Source organism: Neocloeon triangulifer, unplaced genomic scaffold (assembly GCF_031216515.1).
Source record: "Neocloeon triangulifer isolate White Clay Creek 2 clone unplaced genomic scaffold, ASM3121651v1 ptg000012l, whole genome shotgun sequence".
NCBI lineage: Eukaryota > Metazoa > Arthropoda > Insecta > Ephemeroptera > Baetidae > Neocloeon > Neocloeon triangulifer.
The window spans coordinates 16,313,134-16,336,687 of NW_026775554.1; the positions used below are offsets into that span (position 1 = coordinate 16,313,134).

The 23,554-nt window shown below is 35.0% G+C and overlaps 1 protein-coding gene across 1 annotated transcript in view; it reads left to right on the forward strand.

The window, feature by feature from the left end:
- LOC132196730 (tyrosine-protein phosphatase non-receptor type 13-like) overlaps nt 1–23,554 on the forward strand; it is an 83,280-nt gene that overhangs the window by 41,756 nt on the left and 17,970 nt on the right. Inside the window, exon 3 of the mRNA XM_059619563.1 lies at nt 23,054–23,163. Within this exon, the coding sequence (XP_059475546.1) occupies nt 23,054–23,163 (110 nt within the window). The remainder of the gene's footprint in view (nt 1–23,053; nt 23,164–23,554) is intronic.

The following is a 23,554-nucleotide window of genomic DNA, read 5'->3' on the forward strand; positions in this document are numbered from 1 at the left end:
CGGCAGCCCCACTCGATTCTTGTATTTCACTCTCCGTGACCCGACCGTTCCACAAAGGCATCGACCAATTCCGTGTATTTTATTGCGCAACATGGGGCTTTTATTTCTTTTTTTATTGAATCCTGCAGTAAATCTTTTGTCGGTCAGACAGCGGCAGCAAAACGAAGGCCCGGAACTCGAGTTTCCAGGGCACTAGTTATTTGATATGTGTACTTTGGTGTTCTCTCGCTTTCCTTAAGTGGACTTTTGTTTCTATATAAATCCGTCGGACAATTACATTGGTGGAGGAAAACTCAAGAGTGCATAAATGTCAGTGAAGTGCCTATTTGGGGGTGAGTAAGAGGCCGTTAACATGGTCCAATATCACTTTAGAATATCTTCAGATCAATAATAAATAATGCCAAGTTTTCTCCTAACCGAATCAAGATTGAAGCTTCTTGTTGTAAATAAAGAAACATTTTCTAATTCCATCCAGACATGAAATATAGATCATAAAAAGTTAACTTTTGCCGGCGAGAAATTGATGCCCTTTTAGAGGGTGCCTTGATCAATAAAGATTTAATTATTAAAAGGTACTTTTTACATTTTTCCATAAAACTTTAAAATTTCATTTTAAACCAATTCCATAAAAATCTTGCTCTATTTATTTTCAGGAAAAATTTTTAACGGAAAACAGAATTATATACACAAGTCAGAAGAGTCTCAAAAAAATTCAATTTTGCATTTGGAAGAAGCTCGCTGCTGTATGTACAAGAATAAATATTATTAATTTTATGCCATTCACTTTGTTAATTGGGTTGATATTAAAAATTTGAACCTCTCTGAAAGTTAGGCAAAAGTAGAATTCGATTAAATTTAATTTGATTAAAATCATTTACCCGAAAGTTATGTATCGATTGGGCCGAGATGAGCCTCAACTCCTCGGGCATCTGGCAATTACGACCGGATTGAATTACTGCTGAAGAGGCGCGTGCGTATAACATCAGGGAACGCGAGCCAAGTCTTACATGTTTGTGTTTTGCAGCGAGATGAAAAATAAACGAGCTCTGAGAAAGTCTCGTCGCCACACGCCTCAAGCGTTGTCAAAAAAGAAGAGGAAAACTTTGCCACTTTTACCCCTAGCGAGGTAACAAAAAAAAGTCGGCAGTCAGATTAGGCCATTAATTCGTGGCGCAAATCCGTTGTTTAGGGCGAGAGGACTTAGGCGGCCAAAATACGGGACGGTCCAGTCGCAATAATGGCGCGATTACGAATCATCCCCGCGCCTATTATTGTGCAGAGCCGAGCTCTAGTCGTGCAGAGCGGGGGTTAAAAAGTTTGCTGCAAGCTGTTGCTCGACCACATCTGGCTGTGGCATTAACTCGCTATCACAACTGGTGCCCGGCCAAGCCGCGCAGACACAAAAGAGGACCGAAAATATTATCGTCTCTCTTTCTCAGTCATTGTTATTCCGAATTTTTCCCTCTTTCTGTAATATACGGCGAGGAATCGAGAAAGTGCGGATGTTGTGCTTTTTGAGGTTTTGCATGCAGACGCTCGCAGATATCGTGCATTGAGCGGCGCCGCTTGCTCTCGCTTTCCGAAAGCTTTTAAAAGTTTGCAACTTTTCCATTATCACGTGGCGGGCTTTTTCTCGACGCCTCCGCTCGCTATTTCGGCGGTTGATTTCTTGCAGGACTTTTCAAAACTCGGCATTCCTCGTTTTTCCGTGTCATTCAACTTTTATGTCTCCCAACTTTGAAATTTAATGAAAATTTTGTCAAAACATGGTTTTTTATTTTTTTTAACAGAAACGAGAGTTTAAAATTTTATTTTGTTTTTCGTTCGGCATTTTTCAGACTTGAAACTTACGATTTTAGCATGGAATTATTTAAATGCATTTTGTTTGTTTATTCCCCCCACCCAGTAAAAAATTACCTTTGTCAAAAGAAATTTCAATCTACAAAATATTCATGTAATTCGGTAATTCGTTAAATTTTTATCAACTCTTGAAAAGATTTGATCGATGAGTTTGTTTTCACAAATTTGTGCTGTTTCCTAATTTAGAAATTGCAAATCGTGCAACCTTTCATAACTATACGCACTTAATTAACGATTCACGTTTTGCGAGGTTGTTGAGCTCACTTGACAAGAGGGTTCTGTGGTGCAGGTCGAGTCCCCATTTTCCACTCTAGAACGCCGTTGAAAATTTATCCCTACATAAATTGACTATTCTGCAGAATCAATTACTTCCAACTAAATTTATGCAAATATTTCCAGCGTAAATTATTGTCAAGAATATAATTCCCTGACCTCGGCAGGAATATTGCAGCAATGAATTAAAAAAAAATTAGGTTGGCAGTGCATTTGTTTTCGTTTCAAACTCTGAGCTATTCCACATTTGACTAAAATTTGGTGTGTTTTTTTTTAACTAATTGTTCAAAAAAATTATGTATGGAAAAAATGTGAAAATTTCAAAGGTTTCCTAACATTTAATTAAATGCGTTAAATATTTTCCTAATTGCTGACAAAGTCAGCAAACTTTGGGCACCAGTTTTTTTTTAACAAAAACATGGCAACTCGTATAAAAAGGTCGCAAACAAAGTAATATCAGCTGAAATAATTATCTCTAAAAAAATATTTATTTTTTATGAACGTCTCCTTGCAAACAAATTTCTCCACCCAAGGAGTTTATCTCTTCAAATAGAATTCCATTATTACTTCAAGTTACAAACTAGTCGGTTTTTTTCAGTGTCAAATAAGAACCACCATAATCTCAATTCTACTGCAACGTAAATTTACTCGGCGAAACTTTCAGTCATAATGATGAGCCGCTGCTCATTCTCATCAAACTTTCCTTCGCAAACCAATCAGCCTCGCTCGCAAACGACTCTCTCTCTCTTATGCCATATATAAAATTTCCAACTTCTTCTTATTTGACTTTTTACGCCCGAGAAAATTATATTTGTTTAACCCGGCGCAATTCGCAGGCACACAAACTTGCTCTCGCAGCCGTGATTTTTGCTCCACTCTCCGTTTTCCCCCGGGGCGAGTTTCGGGAGCAGAGAGAAAAAATCAATTCCCGAAGCGCTTATTACGAGCGGGGGCCTGTCCGTCCGTCCGTCGATCACTTTGATAAATCGCCGAGAGGCCGAGCGAAATTAGCAACAGGAATGTCCCGACGGCGCAATCAGAAATTCAAATCGAAGGGTCGGTCCGAGCGAAAGGGCGAAAGGCAAAAAGCCTTTCATTATTCAACAAAATCGACGGCGCTGTCGGCGGCAGATCTCGCGATTTATGCAAGTCTCTTCTTCTCAGTCAGACGCAGCAATTATATTCGGCCGAGCACAATGGCGGGAAACGAGATCAAAGGCACTACTTTCATCAGCGGCTCCGTCTTTTGAAGTCGGCGCGGGACTTTGACGCAGCAACAATAATACAAAATGAGAGACGAACAGAAACAACTTTGGGGCCTTTTTGCCTTTTCGCGTGTCAACTGTTGCAATTTCCGTGTTCTCTCTTTGCTCTCATTTCGCGCCTTCAAACGGACCTGCTGGGGAAACTCGCTGATTCAATTAGGCTCTTTTTACGCCTGTGCTGCCGAGTGGTGGGATTTAAGCACGTTTTTAAAGCTGACTTGAGTGCCCTCGGGAAGGGTCAAACCGAAATGCTGCTGTTGACACACTCCGACCAGGACCATTAATTAGTGCCTGTTTTAAGTGGATTCAAACTTTCAAACAAAAATGCCCTTTTTTTCAATTTGGGTATTAAATCGAACTGGGGATAAAAGCTGATTAATTATCTCGTTCTTATTATATTCATAATTGATCTTAATCAACAATTTTGGAGTGCTTCAAGTATTTTTAAATTTTTAATATAATTATCTGAAGAAGAGATTAATTCAATTTTAAACATTAATTAATAAAATTAAAGTAAACTTACATAAGAAAATGACAAATTTAAACGAAATTATTAAATGAAAATGCCTATTTTGGGTGTGTAATTTTTTAAATATTCACAATAATATCACCTATTACAACCTCATGTCAGATTTTGACTTTAACAAAATTCAATTTTCAATTTTTTAACAACCTGCGTCTGCAAATTAAGCACACATTTCGACTGACTATTTGTTCCTCCCTGCCTCTGGCTTGCAATCAAACACCCCTTGTTAATTAGTCGTTCAGACGGGTAGAAATGTAATCAGTTGAGAATCCGCAGCATCGATTCAGACTATTTTAGAGAGGGCTGCTTTGGTGGCAACGTTCGCTAATTAACTCCCTGAACCGCCGTTCCGCAGGTAAATAAAACAAGCCTAAATTTAGCCTCGCACGGAGAAAGTCACAAAAGACGTCGTCCGAATTAAATTTTAGGCGCGCAAATCGAATAAGCGCGTCAAATTTTGGCGTCATAATTAAAAGCGACGCGGCGCCGATCGGTGCCGAAATTCGCCCTCGCTTTTCCATTTCCTCGCTTGTTTATCTTTCAATTCCCATTTCCTCTATTGATTGGACGGAGCGACGCGCACGGTTAGGGGATGTGCGTCAAAAATTATGCAAACGACATTTATTATGTGCGGCTGCTCCGTCATCTCCTGCCTGGCGTAATGCAATTTGCAACAGTCGGCAAATGGGATTACCACTCTCGAGCTCTTCTCTCTCTCGCAACACGACAAATTCGATTCAAACTTGACGCAAATCACCGCACCAACCGACGCTCTGCCACTCAATTAAAAAATCCTCTCGTCGGTTCAGCCGCAACTCGGCTCCGAGAGTGGATTAAACAAATCTATTTGCGTCTCCCGATATACACCAGTGACAAAGAGGAAGGTTTTGAAAATCCACTTTTGTATTTTAATAAATCCTGCTCTAGTGAAAAGAAAGATTAATCCGGGACTGTGAGATTATTTCACAACTGTGTGTGGGAAAAATCCAATAGCTTTTCTTCACTGTTGAAATAATTCAATAATCAAGTGTCACAATAAAATGGAATTAATTGAAGAAATTTCCGTCCAACATTCTCACCGTGTTTTGAAATAAAGAGGTGAGCTTTTATACTCGATGAGGCAATGTTTTTTAATGATCGACCCTATTTCTTTTCAATTAAAAAAAACATATTGCTTCATCGAGGAAAAAGTCGATTCTTCATTTCAATATTAAATAATTTAATTTATAAGAACATATTTCGGATAAAGGGTTAATCATAATAGTATTGTTTGCAATGAAAATCGGCAGTTTCTTGATAGGTTTATAAATTTCAATAACGTAATTATATTTTTTGTTAAAAATTTTTACAATTTTTATAATATTGTCTTTGCAAATTTCAATTTCTTGAAATTGTAACAAATTCCTCATTAATATAATTATAGTTTCTGCAAATTAAACAAAATAGCTTAATAAACATGAAAGATCTACCAAATTATTTTCTTTTCCCATCAAATTTGTTTCTATTTGAAATGGCTGTCATTTTTCAATTTACACCATGATTATGCAACTTTAGCGCATTCAGCTGAAATAATGAATTCAAAATTGGAATTTTTGTGAGTTCTTGTAGTAAAAACCAAAATGTTTTGGCTGCGGTCTGCAGCTGTGAAAAAAAAATGAGTACACATAAATGTAAATCAACTCTCAGTTTTTCATTCAAATTAATTTTTTTCCTTCTTATAGCTTCATTATTTGAAAACAAATTTTAGCTTCTAAGCAGGCATTGTCAGTTGTGTGAAAAGAATTAAGAGCTCGACGTACCTCCTTTTGCGCATCAAAGTTTAACCGAGTTGGCTCGGCGCTTCCACGAACTCTAATTTCGCGCAAGTTCAAATTTATCACCGGCTGCGCGCGACAATGAAGGACACAGACTTGCTCTCGTAAAATTTTTTATGAACGAACAGGGACCTGAAGACGTATCTACCCGAGCTGCAACCCAGTATTATATACATTTCTCCTGAGTTGAAATTAATCCGCTCTTTGTTTCGCCACCGAATTATCGGTTCAATAGCGAGGCGCCGCCATGTTAATAATTAATAATTGCTGCGTGTGAATGGAATTATGGCGGCGGGCAAGTTTTGATCACGCTTAATCGCATGATGCATTAATTTATTTACGAGGCGTGTGCGAGAAATAATTATTTTACGGAATTACCAACGTCGTCTATTAGCAGCAAACTTTTGATGACAGACGAGGGTGTCGGAGCGTTTCACATCCACCAAATTTGCGCCACAGCTGCGCACCTCACTCTCTGTCGTAAATGAGAAACCTTTTATATGGATGCAAGTATGCGTGCAAATATCATTTTAATCTCCTTCCTTCTATGAATTAATTAATTATAAATTCATTGAAAAAATAGTAGATTTTTTTGCTTGGATGACAATTTTAACTTGGTTAAATATTTATAATCAATTTTAAATTGAATTTTTGCTGGCAAAATGGAAATTGTCAATTTAGAAGAACAAACCAGGTTTTGTTTTATAGTGTTTTCTTTAATCTGGGTAATAAATTCAACTGAATTAAGAGTAATTATTAAAATTCAAAATGGACTTTTGTTAGAAAATTGTGATTAACGTCTAATTATAATTTTAATACATATCATATTGTTTCAAGTGCACTTTGAGTGATATATTTTTTATTTATTTACTTTTTCATCTTATTGTATTGCGAAATATTTAATTTATTTTCTGTAATAATATTTGAAGTTATGCTGAATTATATGTGCCAAGCGAAACAATATTTCCTCTAATGATTTAACATGAGCGTAAATTATAAAGAAATTGTCCGACCTGTAATTATTAAAAATAAAAAAATTAAATTGGATGAACTGATTTTTTTTTTTGAAAATTTGATTATGAATTATTTTTTAGTCACTTCAAATAAAAAGTGAAGTAAATCATAGAATCATAATCTAGAAAAAGAGGTAATCAAATTGATTTTTTGCTCTGCTCTTATTTTTGGCGATCCTTGTTTTAAGTAAAAATTATGAAATTAATCAAAGCATAGCTTGAAACGCTTTAATCTCTACAAAAACATTAAAAACCAAAGCAAAATAGTTCTTAAAAAAAGAACTTAAAATTGGTAAAAAAAAACTTCCTAATTAAAACTTCCAAACTCCTTAAAAGCGCTAATTTCAGCTCCAACTATTGGCAAAGATGTTGGTCCCATTTATCAACGTCGCTAAGTAGCAGCACGGCCAGAAGCTCACGTTGTGCGAAGTGAATTCGGCGGAGCGGCATTAAAGTTGCTTCTTCGATCGCTTCATTTTTAGTGCCGGCTGAATTACGATCTCGCTGCCTATTGGCCATAACTCGCTAATGCGCCCAACCGCATTTTTACCTCGGCCAATTTTCCCCAGTGGAAAAAGCGACGAGGGAGAAAAGGGCCGTTTTTTGTTTACAGGGAAGCAACAGGAGAGCTTAACAGTCCATTAAAAAAGATAAAAGGGAGGCAGAAATGAATTCGAAATCAATGCTCCGCACAGGATTCGCTTGCCAACGGTTTCACATTTCAATTGCCAGCTTTTTTTACTCGCAATTTTTCCGCTATTAAATTTCACCGAGGGAGGCCTCTTAATAAGGCGGCGAATCTAGACTTGGAGATTTCCCACAACACCGATAAATTGTGTTTGGGAAGGGCGAGCGAAAGAGGCTGTGAATGTCAGCAGCAGCTGCACTCCTCACTTTTTCGCCTGCCTCGCTTTTGATTTGAGAGCCTCAAAGATTCTTCCGGGCTCGGGGGCAATAATCACTCTTGCACACAAATTGGTGTTTTTCTTCCACTGCCTTCCATTTTCTTCTCTGGGAAAAATTGTCAAACTGCAAATCTGTGGAAGAAAAAATAAGAATTATCGCCATTGTGAAAATTCTTATAAAAATTTAAATTTTTTATGTCTCATGTTAAGGAACGTTTGAGTCTGTAAATCTTTAACCTTAGGATTATATAATGATATTTTGGAGTCTGGACTATCAAATTATTCAAATTTATGACCCTAAATCAATAACTAGAATTTTATTAGAGAAAGATTCAATGTTCTATCTTTGGCTGAGGGTAGCTTCATCTTTAGGAAGCCATAAAGGGCTGAATCCTTGTTTCCAACATTCTTTGCATTTTCGCATTCAAGTGTTTTTAATATTAGAACAGCCATTTTAATAGATAGATAGAAGTGTTTTCAAAATCAATTCTTTGTTATGTTAATGTAAAAACGTCATTTTCTAAAGTAACATCATTTTTTTTTTAATTTCACTTGTCCATGATGTTAAAAATAAACTAATTTGCATTTCAGGTTCACTATAGCCTATTCAGAAGAAAAATAATAGCCAAAAGAGAGACAAATCCAAAATAATTTTTTTAAAGAAATTTTTAGATTTTTTAATGAGATGTGAAGCTCTGAGAAAGCGACTGATTAAAATAACATTAATTTGAAATTTATGTGATTGTTTACATAATTCTTTCAACTGGGTTTAATAATAAATTTAATGAATAATTATATAAAAAGGATCAAAATGGGAATAAGCCCTATGTCTTTTGGTTAGTTAAATATTTCTATTCTTGATTCTACTTGAGACCTTCTTAATTCCTTTTTTGAACGAAACAAAAGTTTTTAACCAATTTTATGTCATGATTAAAAAATTGTGACAATTTTTTTTAATTTTAAATGTGAAGTGAAAAGAATTAGAATTTCATTCTAGAAATGAGAAATTTGATGAAAATTTGAATTTTCTCATATTATTTAACTAGAGAATTTTTTGCCTGAAGAAAGATGAAATACTTGTAATTTAACTTACGTAAGTGTTCACGATATTAAAGTGCGGAGCAAATTTACATTCGCATTTTTGTCTCTGACAGAGCAAGCAGCACACATTCCTCTCGAGCTGCTCTCGTTTCAGCTTCTAATTTGAAGATTCCTCCGGTGACAAACAAAACGAAATTCCCTGCCTGCGCTGGAGAGATAGGAAGGAGGGCCTTTCCTTTTTCTCTCTTTCGCTTTCTCTCCGGGGAAAACAACCACACGACGAGCGTTATTTTTCGCCGTCTCGCTTTTCCCCGGGGCCAACTTGCCCAAATTCTGTTCTGCGTCCTCGGCCGGCACATAATTTCACGCTGGTCAGTCATTTGGCCAAGAATCTGCAAACTATTCACCGCGGCATTTGCGCCCGGGGCCAAAGATTATTAATGCCCAGTAGCAACCCTTTGAAGATGATTTGTGGCCTCTCGGCCGGCAGCATCTACATACTTTGCGCACATAAAAGCGAAGGTCGCTCCTTTGATGATGGATTCGAGCCCTCGGCGGGGTTGCGGGGGTTGATTTGTTGTTGTTGGCTCGGAGAGTTATTAGGCCAGGTGAGCCGGCCAGTGAAAAATGACGGACGACCGTCGCAAATCTTGTTGTGCGCCGCTAACTGATGTTGAGCGATTTTGCAAAAGTGTCACTTGGAAGGCCGGCGTTATTAATTTCGCGTTTGATATATCGTTGTCGTTAGTCCCATAAGTTAGTTCTCGACTAAATTTTTTGCTTTCGAGACACTCCTGTGCAAGAACGTTGCTGAAGCAATAAATCAAGGAATTCCTCTCTGCTTTTTTAAAGCTCGGACTAAAATGTATAAAATTCATAACTAATTTTCAATTTTAATTCCTAAATCTGATCATTTCTGTTTATTTTTATTAAGAAAACTTGGGCCCGTAGAGGGAACGCTTCCCTCTTGAACACAGTCAAATTGAACTTGAAAATGGTTTATTCTTTTAAAATATGCGCAAGTATTTATAAATTGGAAAATTATCAGATGTCTGTTTGTTTTTATCATTTTTATCTTGCAACAAGAAACCGAGTTTCAATTTATCATTTATAAATAATTCGCTTTTGAATTCCAAGCAATATATAAATGTAAAATAAATTGAAGAATAATTAATTTTATACTAAAGTGGCAAATTAATGCAATTTAATGAAACTGCAAGACTTCAATGCCTCCTCATTTGATTATGTCTTATTCAATTAATTCAAGTTCTCTAATTCTTTGATGATGTGTAGGGGGGACATCTCGTTAAGTTCCGGTTATGAACAATTTCAAAAGTTGGTCTTCCGCAAATCAGCTTCCACTCCAGTTGACTGGTTTTGGAAGTTTGGACCCCGCTTTTGGCAAATTGCCCCGCGCGGCGGATTCGTCGCAATTTATACAAACCGCCGAGAAGCAGCGCCAGTTGTTAAAGGAAGGAGACTCGACCTTTTCCTTGCGTCCTCTAATAATTCGCCCACTAAATTGCCCCTCTTCAATTGAATGAAACACTGGCGACAACAAACAAAGAGACGCACCAACTCGCTTTAGCACCAGCAATTTATTCTAGTCAAAACTTTGGCCGCCCCAAAGTTTTGACACAAAGGGCGAGGTGTTTTGTGTCTGTTTGAGGTCGACCTCCACGCCTCCTGTTTTTATTTTAATTGTTTTATTTCGGATAGTAATTAGAAAAAAAATATTTATTCTCTCATGTCTGGAAACTCTGCATACTTTTTTAATTAAACTTCTTCCAATAAGTGTCAATTTCTTCAACAAATCAATGAAGAATGCGATCGAGTTGGAAAGTATCGGAAAAGTTTTTTACTTCTTAAAAAAACAACTCGGTTTTTATTGAAAATAATGAAAATCTTATTGGAATATTAAATGATGGTAAACTCTTACATTAGAAAGTTTTTTGATGGACATTCTTTCTTGTTAAACTTTATTATGCAAGATCGATTCAAGGCTAATTTCTAACAAAGCTGCTCCTCTCGCTAGGGTTGGGTGAGCGTATCGCTGCAGGATCTCTAGTTATTGGTTTATGGATGCCCTCTGCAGTTGTGCACGCCTTGTTGAACAGGTTAACCGTTTAATCCGTGATCGGATTTTTCGCTCAGAAGGACATACACACAATGGTCTAGGGATGCATTAGGCTGCATTAGGCGAACAAAGAATTGAACATTATCCATGTAGAATGAAAAATAAATCACTATAGAATTAAGCTATTAAAAAATATTAATATTTATTTGTTCATTTAGTATTCTTTGAAGCTATTGTAACGAGAGTTTTACTACAATTTAAGCAATCTGATAAATATATTGATTTTTTATAAATTATAAATAAATTTCTCGCTTTATTAAATTTTAGTAAAAATCCTGTAAAAATTCATAAATCATAATTTTGATAAAACATTATAATTTTCATTTATTTTAATTTATATGTTTTTACTCTTATTTCTTATTAAAGTTATCAAATAATTCAAATTTTTTCCTCGTAAAAAAATCCTTTTGACTTTTCTTTAAAAAAATATTTTCATAATTGTTTACTGAGCTCTCGATAATTTATTAATTATACGTCATTTAAAAATGATTGGCACATGGCTTTAATGTCATTTACAGTTTTATACAAAATGTATAGTAATTATTCCTGATATCTTAAATTACATAAAATTTAATAATACACATTTTTAAATTTGACAAGTTCAACGAGTTTAACTTTTAAAGAATTTACCAAGTTTTTTTTTAATTGGAACCACGCTTCTTTTTAGTTATTGTCCCCTTTTGTTACTTCAGTTGTACCAAATTGTGAATAATTAAGAATCTGCATTGATTGATGAAAATCTCCGCAGTGTTTGTTAAAAAGCAATTATTTTCACCGCCCAATTAACCCGTCCATTCATAACTGCGGTGGCTGAGCGAATTTCCATAAAAGTGTTTCCGCCGGGGCCCATTTTACGGCTAAATCCGCAGGATAAACGTTAAATGCAAAATGGCTTGATGTGTTTGCCGAGAGGGAGAGAGTGTGCGATAAAAGTGGCGCGGCTTTGCAGCTGCAGCGGCCAGTCCTTGCCTTTATATGTATAGTTTATTCATCGATGGCATGTGTTTTATGACGTGTGAAGAATTCCGCTTTAAAATGGACCGTTGGGAAAAAGGGATAAAAATAACAGTGCGAGATAATAAAAAAAGAGGATTGTGCGGCGCCAGCCGGCGCCCTTTTTTACGTTGGTGCCCCAAATTTATTTATCCGCTCTTGGCCAGAAATATATATTCACGTGCTTTATTTTTATCTCTGTGAAATTGGTGGCCGCTTGTGTGCTTCGGGACTCGCGAGAGACAATAAAATTAGTCGCCGCGTTATTGTCGCCAAATTTGGCGCGATTATATTTATTTCGTCAGAGTCATGGCACTGCGAGTTGCCGCTCGTCATCGATTTTTCTGCTGCTGGAAAAAGTGGACCAACTTTTTGTTTGGCCGGCCGGTCTTGATTTCCGACCGCAAGCTCGACGAGCAATTTTATGACGTTATCCAATCGGGAAATTTCATTAGTCTGTGCCTTGTGCTGATGGCGAGTTTTTTGCTGTTTCGCTTGAAATTTGATCAGCAACGAGTGTGATTGGTTTTTCTACGGTTCGCTGCTGATAAATTTCTGTGACCAAAATACAAAAATAATATAAACTCTTCTCTCATCAGGAAGAACTAAAGGAAAAAAAGACTGATTTTTTAAATTAATTATTTTATTAAAAGATGGTATTTTAAATTATTGTTACAACGGATGGAGTCTTTTTGATCTCGGAAGATTTAGCTAGTTTTGCTAGTGGTGGTCCTGTTTTGTCCAAAAATTACTTTTCTAAATTTTTTTTTGAAAATTTCATGTAAACAATGTGATATAACAGTTATTCAACAACAATTATAATAAATTAAAAATTGCCAGTTTAAATTTTTTTCGTCCAATCTTAATACATTACGAAGTTCAGAGAGCATGAAGTTTCTTTTAATTTCCGAAAACAACAAAAATGCAGCAAAAAAGTTCAAACTTTTAATAGTGTTATCCTAAAATTTGACCTTATTTTATATGAAAAGTTTTATTTTTCTCATAATTAAAATGAAAGTAAATTTTGAACTCTTATATTGGGATGAAATCGATTCCTTTAAAATCATAATGATTTTTCTTTTATAGAGTGCTATAATTTTATTTCTAAATTTGTAGCAATTATTTTCATAATTTTTTTGAATAACTATTTATTATTTAAAAATTATGTTTCAATAATAAAAGCAGTTGATTGAATTTTCTATGCCATAACTAAATATAATTGAATTTGGTCAACATATAAAATTTTGAGCAAGAATGAAATGAACGTTTCCTATGAGATTATGTTTTAAAAATCTGCTTAAACTTGCAGAAAAAGCAAAATACATTATTTAGAATATTTGATGTTTTTAGTCAATAATATCGATTATTTGGAATTTTGAACCTTTGGAAATATCAATTCCGTTTTTAAAACCAATGATTTTTTTGTACAATAATATATTTGATTCCATTTCTATAATTTACTTTCATACTTAAATCGAACTTTTAGTCACGAGGTTATTTCTTTAAGTTGTGTTTAAATTTTTCTCAAAAGAACTGAATTTCCGCCTAGTCGAATCTAACTTTAAGCACACCACTTGAGTAGAGTTAAAGCACCTCATCTGAGTGAAGTAAGACTGAATCTGGTGGAAACGCGACGTGCGAGGTATTTTCCGCAAAATTACATTTCCACGACCTAATCTCCAAGATTGCAGCCGAGCGCCGCTCGTCGCCGAAGGAAAGAAGAAAAAAATGAGTAACTGCCTCTCGCATGTCTCGGGCAAAAATCCCACCCCATTTCTCAAGCCGGGGATGAAGCTGGAATCTGTGGCAAATCCGGAATAATATTTAAGTGTGATGTACGACGGTGAGTCTCGCGTTTTGAAAAGCAGAGAGAGAACTCGGCATTTATCGGTCAACAGAAAACGAAAGCCGGAAAAGCAATTTAGAGGGGATTGGGCGTGTGTCCCCAGTGAGGCGAAAAATATGGGGCCCGTCGGTATTTTTTCCCCCAACAAGCAACCGGCTTAATGAAACGTGGATGCGGAAATAATCGCGCACGGCTTTAATCGATAAATCCTGCCAGAGGGATGATTTTTGCACTCGCGCTCATTAGCGAGGGAAACAAGTTTTTGCAGACGACGAGGTGTCGAGCGCGGACAAATTGGCAAAATTTGCTCGCGAATTGCGCCCTGCGGCAACTCTGTACATTCGCAAGCGCGATTTCAACTCTGACCTTTTTGCAGTATTCTCGAGTGTTTGCTGGCTCGTTGCCACCGAGAACGGATGCTTTCGTTCAATGCCTCCATACTTTACCTTCCGGACGAACAAAAAAGTGACCAAATTTCATCTTGAAAACACGGCGGAACTTTTCAACGCTCTGAAAAGCTTCAATTGCTTGAGGATGGAAAATAATAATTTAGCATTGGTTGAAGTAAATTGAACAAAAAATTGAAATTCAAGATTTACAATTATTTACAATCATATAATTCCCAATGTTAAGCTATTTCTAGGCTCTAATTTAAAATGTGAAAATTCATATAAATTTTGTTCTTTTGTAATTTTGAAGTCATCTTTACAGTTTGGTCTTAAAATACTTTTTCAAACCAGTATTTAATTGTTACAAAATTCTTTTCTGCAATAAATAGTTATGTTTTCTGTTCATTCAAAGTGGACTCAAATGATAGCTTCATATTGAAATTATTTGAAGTTATTTAATTTCTCCCTTTTTATGGGCAAATTGTTTTTGTAATTTAATTTTATATTTATGTGCTATGCATATATCTCTAATAAGCAAATTTCGATCTCAAATTCGTTTCCTATAATCAGAACAAAAATTACTAAAGCTAATTTGAGTTAATTAAAAACAAACTTTTTTAACAGTGTTTTATATATGTTACATTTTTTGCTTGAATGGCGTGGAAAATAAAACACTTTCTGTCACTATTTTCTGTGCTATAAATTCTTCTCTACAAACCGAAGCAAAAAACGCCGAGTTTAAATCCATCAACATTCCTTGATTGTCGACTTCTTTAGTATAAACTTCTTCTGCTTGCAAACTTTTCCCTTTTCTGAAAATACATTTCCTCCTCAAGATTATTGTGTTTTATCTTGAGTGAGACAAACTTGTTTTGCGAGGAAATCCCTCCTCTATCTCGAGCAGCCAACACAAACAAAATCGCGAGCGGCTTTGCAAACACACGCCCTCCAAATAGATCATCAAATTCATTCACGTCGTGCGTGTTGGGAATCGATCATTGAAAAAGAATGACGGCGGCAGCATTTGTCATGAATGTCGTGCGGGTAGCGAGCAAACATTTAAATGACATGCATGTAAAATCAGTTCAACTACAAACTTTTTGTTTGAATAGAATCATGGATCATAGAAAAATTATTATGAGATTTCAAATTTAATTTAAAATGAAATAAGTTGCAAATATTTTCATAAAATTAACAATTGGTTTTTAATTACAATTATAAAAAAATTGCATGTTTAATAATTTATTGAATAAAAAACTTGAAAACCGCGGACCTTTTTAAAGTTTTACTTACAAATTATTTTTGCGCTAACATCAGCGTCACCACGAGGCAGATGTTAAATTGATTAATACGGTCAAGCCCATGCAAACAAAGTGTTAACTTTCTCGTCAACCTGGGGATGAAGCAAAGATTTCTTTTGACTGATGCTTTATCAATTTAAATTTGTTTCATTATATTTAATCCTCTGCACGATTACTAACTAGGCTGGTTCTGTTTTTTTTCTATTAAAAAAAATATGAATATTGGCCATAATCAGACTGTTCTGACTTAATTAACCATTTATAAACACATGATGGTAAATATCAAACCTGCACGCTTGAATAGTTACATCACATTTACAACCATATATGCTAATTTCCAATGGCAGCTGTTGACATCATCAAATCAAACTATTGCCCAAATCCCCCGTCTATTATATATAATATCAAAACGAGCCAATCAAAGTGGAAATTATGCTCGACCGGCGCTCAACTATCATAAACTCTCTGATCCACACAACGGTTATTTGCGTCCATTTAATTTCCCATTAAAAACTACTTTAAACCGGACTCGTAAAACTTGGTGCATTCAAACGTTGGCATATCGCAATGTGATGAAATATAAAATTGCAACGCGGGCTCGAATTGAGGACGACGCAATGCGCTGATTAAAAATAAAAAGGACGCGCCGCCGTGAATAGCGCCGAGCTCATTTGGCGCCGCAGCTGATACGTGCGATTTCGGCAGTTGGGCTGCTGCAGGGGCAGTTTTACGCTCGCGACTCGTTGAATTATCAATTTGCTCGGCCCGAGATGAAATCGTTCCGCCACAGCGGTCGCTGATTAAAATGTCTGCAAGCGGCAAGCTTGATCTGCGTGCGTAATGAGCTCTGCAAAAATTCGACAAGCTGTGACGGTTGTCAGAGATGACTCTCGAAATACGGTTTTTGATTCATTTCAAGGTTTAAAATATATTAAGCTAATTATTCTGTAAAATGTCATAAAAAAACGGATCAATGACATGTCTTAATTTTATTATTATTACATTTAGATAATTTATCTGTTCTATGAGATATTGTTTTAAATATTCTTAAATTTAGTGGTTGATTAGAGACACAATGATTGTCATTTTCATTCACACTGAATCAATCATAATAGTCAAAGTCCTTTATAATTCATATCATTTTATTTACCAAAATTTATTTGATGTTGTGATATTGCTTAAACAGAATGTTTACAGCTGTAAAAGTACCTAAAATTCATAATTAAATTGTTTTAATCTGTTAAATTTGAGTTCTCTTCTACTATCTTCGCCAAACTTGCATAAAATTTTCTTATTAAGAAAGTTGTTGTTGTTGTTCTTATCAAAGTCATTAAATTTTACTTCTTAACGTGTAAAACTTTTAATTAGGAACGTATATTTTTTTTTTCAGTTTTCTTTTGGTTTTAAAATGTATAACTTTTGTTGTTTGATTCTAAACAGAAGTTTCCTTGCAAACCCACAATAAAGACCAACATAAATTCCCATCCAGAAGCTTTAAAAAGGTCAAAATAGCGCATTGCCACAGTGTAAGGTAGCGTTCTTCAATATTTGACGATTGCCAGCAGTTCATAGAAGAATAAAACTCGCATCGTGGCCCGTAAGGTCCGGTGTTTATATTTGACGTGGGCCGTATACAAAAAGGGCGCAGCAAAGACCCTTTCATTGCGAGAGCAGGTCACTCTCGAGATCCTCGGGTGAAAGAAAACGGCATATCAAATCAGATGAAAGCACGTCAGCAGAGCCTTATCATCTGAGAACAGGCCTCCGCATCGCAAAATCCGCCCTTTGTCCTCCTTCGCCCCCTGGGGCGGACGAAAACACGCCGCCTTTATTTTCACGGAAAAATTTATTTATTTTCCGAACGAGAGGTTGTAATTTTAATTAAAACCGTGGCGGTTGTTTTGGACTGCTGAGAGTGATTTTGCTCATGATTTCTGGCGAGAAAAAAATCTGGCAAAATTGGAGGGAGGCTCGGTTCCTTTTGATCCTCCGGCGGTGTTTAATTAAATCAGCAATGTGATTTGCACCCTGCGGCTCGTCGACCTTTTCGAGTGGCCTCTCGTCGACGGCCACGGGAAACAAGGAAAACGTCTCTTGAACTAATTTGGCTCCGAGCCTCGTCTACCCACGCTGCTGATAAATAGCCTGCAGTCGGAGCAAATTTACGGTCTTTCTTTCCAGCGGAAAGGTTAAGCATCTCCTCGAAAAGAGCCATTTAATTATTTTCATTACACGAGTTCACTGAACAAGGCAAAATTTTCAGGAAATAATGGAGAATAAAAAATGAAAACCTTTATGAGAAAATGGGGGGGGGGGAATAATTTAAATTAAATAAAAGTATTAAATTCGCTAAAAGATATAAAAATGATGAATTTTCTAGCTTATAACGTTCCTTATTCGTTTGTTTCAGTTACCATGAAAATATTAACTTTTGCATGAAATTAGTTCATTTGCGTAAAATTGATGGAAAATTGTGTTTCAATATTTTCATACAATTTAATTTTTCTATTTAAGAGCAAACAAAAACATTGAAATAGTGGCAGCCGCTATAGAATTTTTAGAAACTTTCCGTTGTCTATAAATAAACAAACATTTAGATCTTAAGAGCAAATTTATTTCTTCGTGGTAGAATTAAAATTTTAAGTTGAACCTAAAAATTAAAAAAAAAAATCTCGCATGATTGTAAAGAAAGGTTAAGACTATTGGGAGGTAGTGAGAATTTGACAAAAAAGGACTGTCAGAGCCCCCTTCTGACAACTTTCAATTTTACAATGTTTAAGAGATACCCCATATTTTCCAAAAACACCAAAAAGTTCAGCCAATTTCCGCTGCAAAATGCCCATTTAAAATACACATAGAACGACTGCAGTGCCATATAGGAATTTTCAATGGGAGTGCAGCCGCGCAGGCAAGCAAAGTCCAGCAGCAGGACAATAGGCCCAATGGACTGGAGTCAATTGCTCCCCGCTGAGGGAATGAATTAGGCGCTCACAGCAGGGTCTCCTTTGTCAATTTAAAGATTTGATTTTTAATTATTGAAAACTAAGTTTTTTTTTAATCAACATATCACGTGCCGGTTAGCCGTTTGCCAGTAAAATTTAATGAAGAAGCTCATTTGAATGAAATTTTTTGGCCAACTACAAGTCGTTCAAGATATTTTTTGACATAATATATTTTGTCGGCGCGCATTCATTTGATAATTTTTTCTTAACGTTATATGATTTATATTGGATTTAAGAGTCAGTTAGAATAAATGAAAAATATTAATTGTTAAAATGAAAAAAATTATTAGATAAAGAAAGATATTAAAATACTTTAATTCCTTTTATTGTGATTATTAAAATGGTAAAATACATAAAAAGAGTACAAAAAAAGTTGAAAAAAAATTATGCATTTTTTTTTAAAATTTACAGCAATAAATATTTAAATTAATTAATATAATTAAATTTTTATTTAATTACATCCAGTTTTTTTTTAAATTTATAATTGTGAAATTTTAGTAAGTTGAAATATAATTAAATAATATCTTTTTTAATTTTGTTTGTCGCGAACCATTATGTCTCCGCTTCCTAGCTGGGTTGGCAGGCATATTTTATTAATTAAATGTCGTATTTGAGAAAAAAATGCTAATTATGTTAATTTTATATCAACCTGTGAATATTTTTAAATATATTTTAAAATATATATTAAATAATATATACTCTTAACAACAAGAAAAATCACGGCTACGTTCAAGCCTTATTTATTTTTGGTAACTCGTTCTATAATTTACTTCAATTCAGTAGCTGAATGCTGAATATTAAATACACGTTTAATTTAAATATTTATTATAAAAACCAAATTTGTTAATTGCATGTCGCATTTATAAAGAAATAAATGAACCAACTCTGGCAGAGATAGTGAGAGAAAAAGTCTCTTCAGCTGCAAATCTTGTTGGCTGCAAGTTTAAAATTTGTGTTGCCTGTTCATTTGAAGCATGAATGCTGCTACCTGCGGCTATTTACTCAACGCACAATTGACTGACCAATTCCATATTCTTAACAAAAGACCCCTTGCTGCGGTGCGATCCCTTCCGAGTCGCCCCCAATAGCCGCAGCACCTAGGTGGAGCTAGTGCATGGGCTCAAAAGGCAATTTTTAATATCATTTTGATTCGCGGGCTCCAGCAAATTTTCTATTTAAGTTATATAATTCTAATTGATCTCAGGCAAAAGTAAAAGAATTGCACTATTGCTTGACGCAAATTTTATAACTATATTCCAATTCCTTCCATTTAATTTTTGGTTCTGAAAATGGACATAAAAAAGTATGGAGAAATCTGTTAAGATCGTCAACTTAAATATTTTATTACATTTACCCAAATTAAGATATTTAATTTTAAAAGTGATTAGGCACTGAAGGAAGAGTTGAAGCATCAACTTTGAAATTTTGAATGATTTTCATATGTCAGAAATGAAGTTGGAGCGCACCAAAAATGTTGTAATTAAAGCTCAATTAACTTAATTTTTAATTAAGTTTGAGCAAATTTTTGGCATGGAACTTATTTATTTAAACGCCCTTTGTTGATTTCAGTTAAAAATTAGCCGTGTTTCTTATGTTATTTTTTGGCCATCGCTACCTCCCAATAACCTTAATTTTGTATTTTTACACTAAATATTAAATTGAGCACGAAAAATTGGTCTTTATTTGTAGTGCACATAAAAAAATAAAATGATCGGGAACATTGTTCAACCAAAAATTTTTGCAAGTGTAGCTGCATAAATTAGTTTTCTTTAAATCAATGATTATCTGCTAAAGATTTCTTTTTAATATCCTGATAAAAATTTATAGGGAAAACTTCCATGACAGTGATTAACGGCTCAAGGAATAAAAAGAGTATTTGAATAACTCATCAAATTTTCAATTTCAAAGATGAAACGAAATGACAATAAAACTCGGAGTTTCGCCACAACTTTGAATGTGTCACGAGAATGAGAATACGTAAAGCGGTCTGAAGTAAAATAGACCATTAAAAGTCACAACTTGGTTCGGGCGAAAGACCTCGTGACGGCGGAAAAATTGCCGCCGACAACAAACACGCGGCGAGAACATGAAATATTAAAATCGCTCCTAACTCACTCAACCCAGCGGCGCAGTGAAAAGAATAATAATTTCCGCAAAGTGCTTCGCCGCGAGATGTGCATTGAAATTTTTATTCGCCAAAAAGCGTTTTTCCCCCGAATAAAAAAGCGACGCGATTTTCCCGTATCATTAGCGCCAATCCCGCTAAAAACGGCGTCGCAAAAAGTGCGCTTATGTATGTGTGCATTTCGCAACATGAAACCGGAACAGCCGCGGGAAAACACGCCAAATGGACGGCCGAGTGGCACTTTGCAGCCGGCAACACATTCACCATCTGCGATGGTTGTGACGACTTGACGCTTTCCACGATGATCACAAGAGTGGAAATAATATTTTACATTAATTTGACGGTCGGATGTTGAATTAAATTATTACCAGGACCTTACCTCTCTGATAATCCTTTTTCCAAATTTTAATTCTTAAATTGCAAATCCAAATAATTTTTATTTATTTAAATAAAAGATACTTACAAAAGCAAGTTTGGATTGAGAGGAAAAAAATTATCATAAAAGTTGTTTTGATTGAGCATTTTTTCCATTTTTCAATAGTTTTAATTAATGTTCAACACTTTTGATTGCATTTATTCGGTTCATCCTCTTTTGTTTAAATTTATTTAAAAAAGAAAAAAAATTAACAAAGTGAAGGTGGGATTTTGTTAAAAAATAAAAATAAAATTTAAAACTTATGGTTCTCTGATAAAATTCAAATAAACTGGAATTTTTTTTCTATTTAACAGTGCTTTTAATTGTAAATTTAGATTTTTTGACTTCTGTTAATTTTCATAGAATTAAAAAGTTTTTATTTAAATTAAAACAATAAAAATTTAAACTTAATTTTTTATTGTTTTAATTTAAATTAAAACTGATACCATTTAAGGTATCAGAAGTAGCTAAATACTACTTCAAAATGGCAGTCATTAATACAATATCAACGCAATTAAAAAATTGAACGGTATATAAACTTCTTGCTTTCACTCTGGTTTCAAGTAACCTTAAGTTCTCTAGCTCTATTCGCTTACAATTGAATTTGATGGGTGCATTTTGCTAAATTAAATAAAAAAAATTTAATTTTCATCTCTCCTTTTACACTTCTTTTTCACTTTTTTAATGTTATTTCGTGTCTGATCAAATCTGCCCGGCCTTTGTTAGCTCGTTGCGTGTTAATTAATTGGAGCTGCAAACACACAATATTTCGACCAACACAGAAGAGTTTCGTCGAAAACTCTGGGCAAAGTTAAACGTATATCTTGAGCACATATTTACCGTGGAAATTACACTCGCCGTAAATTTACCCTTCTGGCCCTCTTGTTGTTGTGATGACGAGCTGATAAGTTTCGCGTTAACTTGGGTTGACTTTGCTCTCGGAGCTGCAACTTTCGCCCTGCGTATTATACCTGCTCTCGTCGAGTGGATGCGCCTCCGTTATTTACGTTTGCCCTCGCAGGAGGAGGTGTATTTATAGTTTTGCCGCGCGCAAATGGGAATTTATTTCTGCTCATACACACTTCCGAATTTGACGTGCTAAGTGTAAATAATGTTTTTCCGGGCGGACGTTAAAGTCAATTTGGAAAGGCAGATGGCATTTCCAATTTCGAACGCTCGAATTATTGCCTCGCGATCGCGCCGTTCATAAATATTGCACCGGTTGCGCAAGTTAGTATCATTTCTTTTGAAATGTGACTTTTGGGAAATGGTTTCATTAATAGCATCGATTTGTAATTAAAGCGAGGAAAAAAAGTGATAAATCTGTTTATCAAGATAAAATCACTGTGGAAAAAATTCCTCTGGAGCTTTATATGAAAGTCTATTAATTAAATTGCATTCCGACCATAATATTTTAATGTTTTATTACATAAGGGAATATTACCAAACCAAACTTGCAGAAAATAGTAATTTCAAGTATGATTCAAACCATAAGGAGGACACATTATTAATTTTTTATTGATCGTGGTAATTTAATAATGTATAAACTTTGTTTTATGGCAGCAATTACAAATAGTCAAATAAAATCAAATATTCATACACATTGAAAAAAATTAAATAAATAAATAAAAAAAATTGTTTTAAATTATTTTTAAAATAAATTGTGTGTTACTTGAATAATAATAAGTATTGTCTTATGGTTAGTAACGGGATGTCTTTTAATTATTTATTAACTATTACTGTTCTTATTTTTCAGCAATCAATGCAGTTTAAAATAAAATAAAATAGTCCATGGCTTATCTTCCTTGAGAAGAACTTAAATATTATATTTTGAATGTTGAAAAAAATACAAAATTTTTAATTCTCTTTCAATGAAAAAAAAAAGAGTTTTTAAAATATTTTGAAGCTGGCAAACGGCAGTTCGGTGGAAAAAAAACTTGTCAACATTCCCAATTCATGAAACGTTTTAAGGCTCGATTTTAAACCAATGTCATTGAAGTGAAAAATTCCTTACTTGCAAAGCCTTAAGAGGCTTCTCTCCTTTTCCAAATAACTCCTTTTTTCCCTTTCAGAGACGCACTGAACCACTTTTGTCTTTGCAAATTAACTCTGGCAACTAATTATTATCATTGGTGTTTGATTTTGCAGGCATCCCCGCCACCACCAGCATCGGCCCGAGCGACATTTTGATCAACGGCCGGGGCCAGTTGCGGATCCGGAGCCCGTCCGCCGTCTGCAAATCGATTCCCAGGGACAGAGTGAGTGAAGCGGGCCTTTTCACTTTATTTTCACGCCTTGTGCATTGCATAACTAACTCACGCTCTTTCCTTCCTCTCTCGATGAAATACGCGACTTTAAATTCGCGCCAACGTGCCCTACCTCGCTCTCACGTCGCGCACTTCCCACCAGAATTTAGCACCGCTTTATACATATTTTCGTCTCGCCTCTTCGTAATTATTTTCGACCCAACAGTTTCGTGCCGAAGAATAGAATTTTCAGTTGTAAATCATCTTTTGTAAAATTATTTCATGTTGAAAGTTTTTTAATTAATAGTTTGTTGCAGATTCTGATCTCGGTCAGATATTTATCCCAATAAAAATAGATCGTACTGAAAATTTAATTGTTCGTTTGCATTTTTTTTCTTAATGT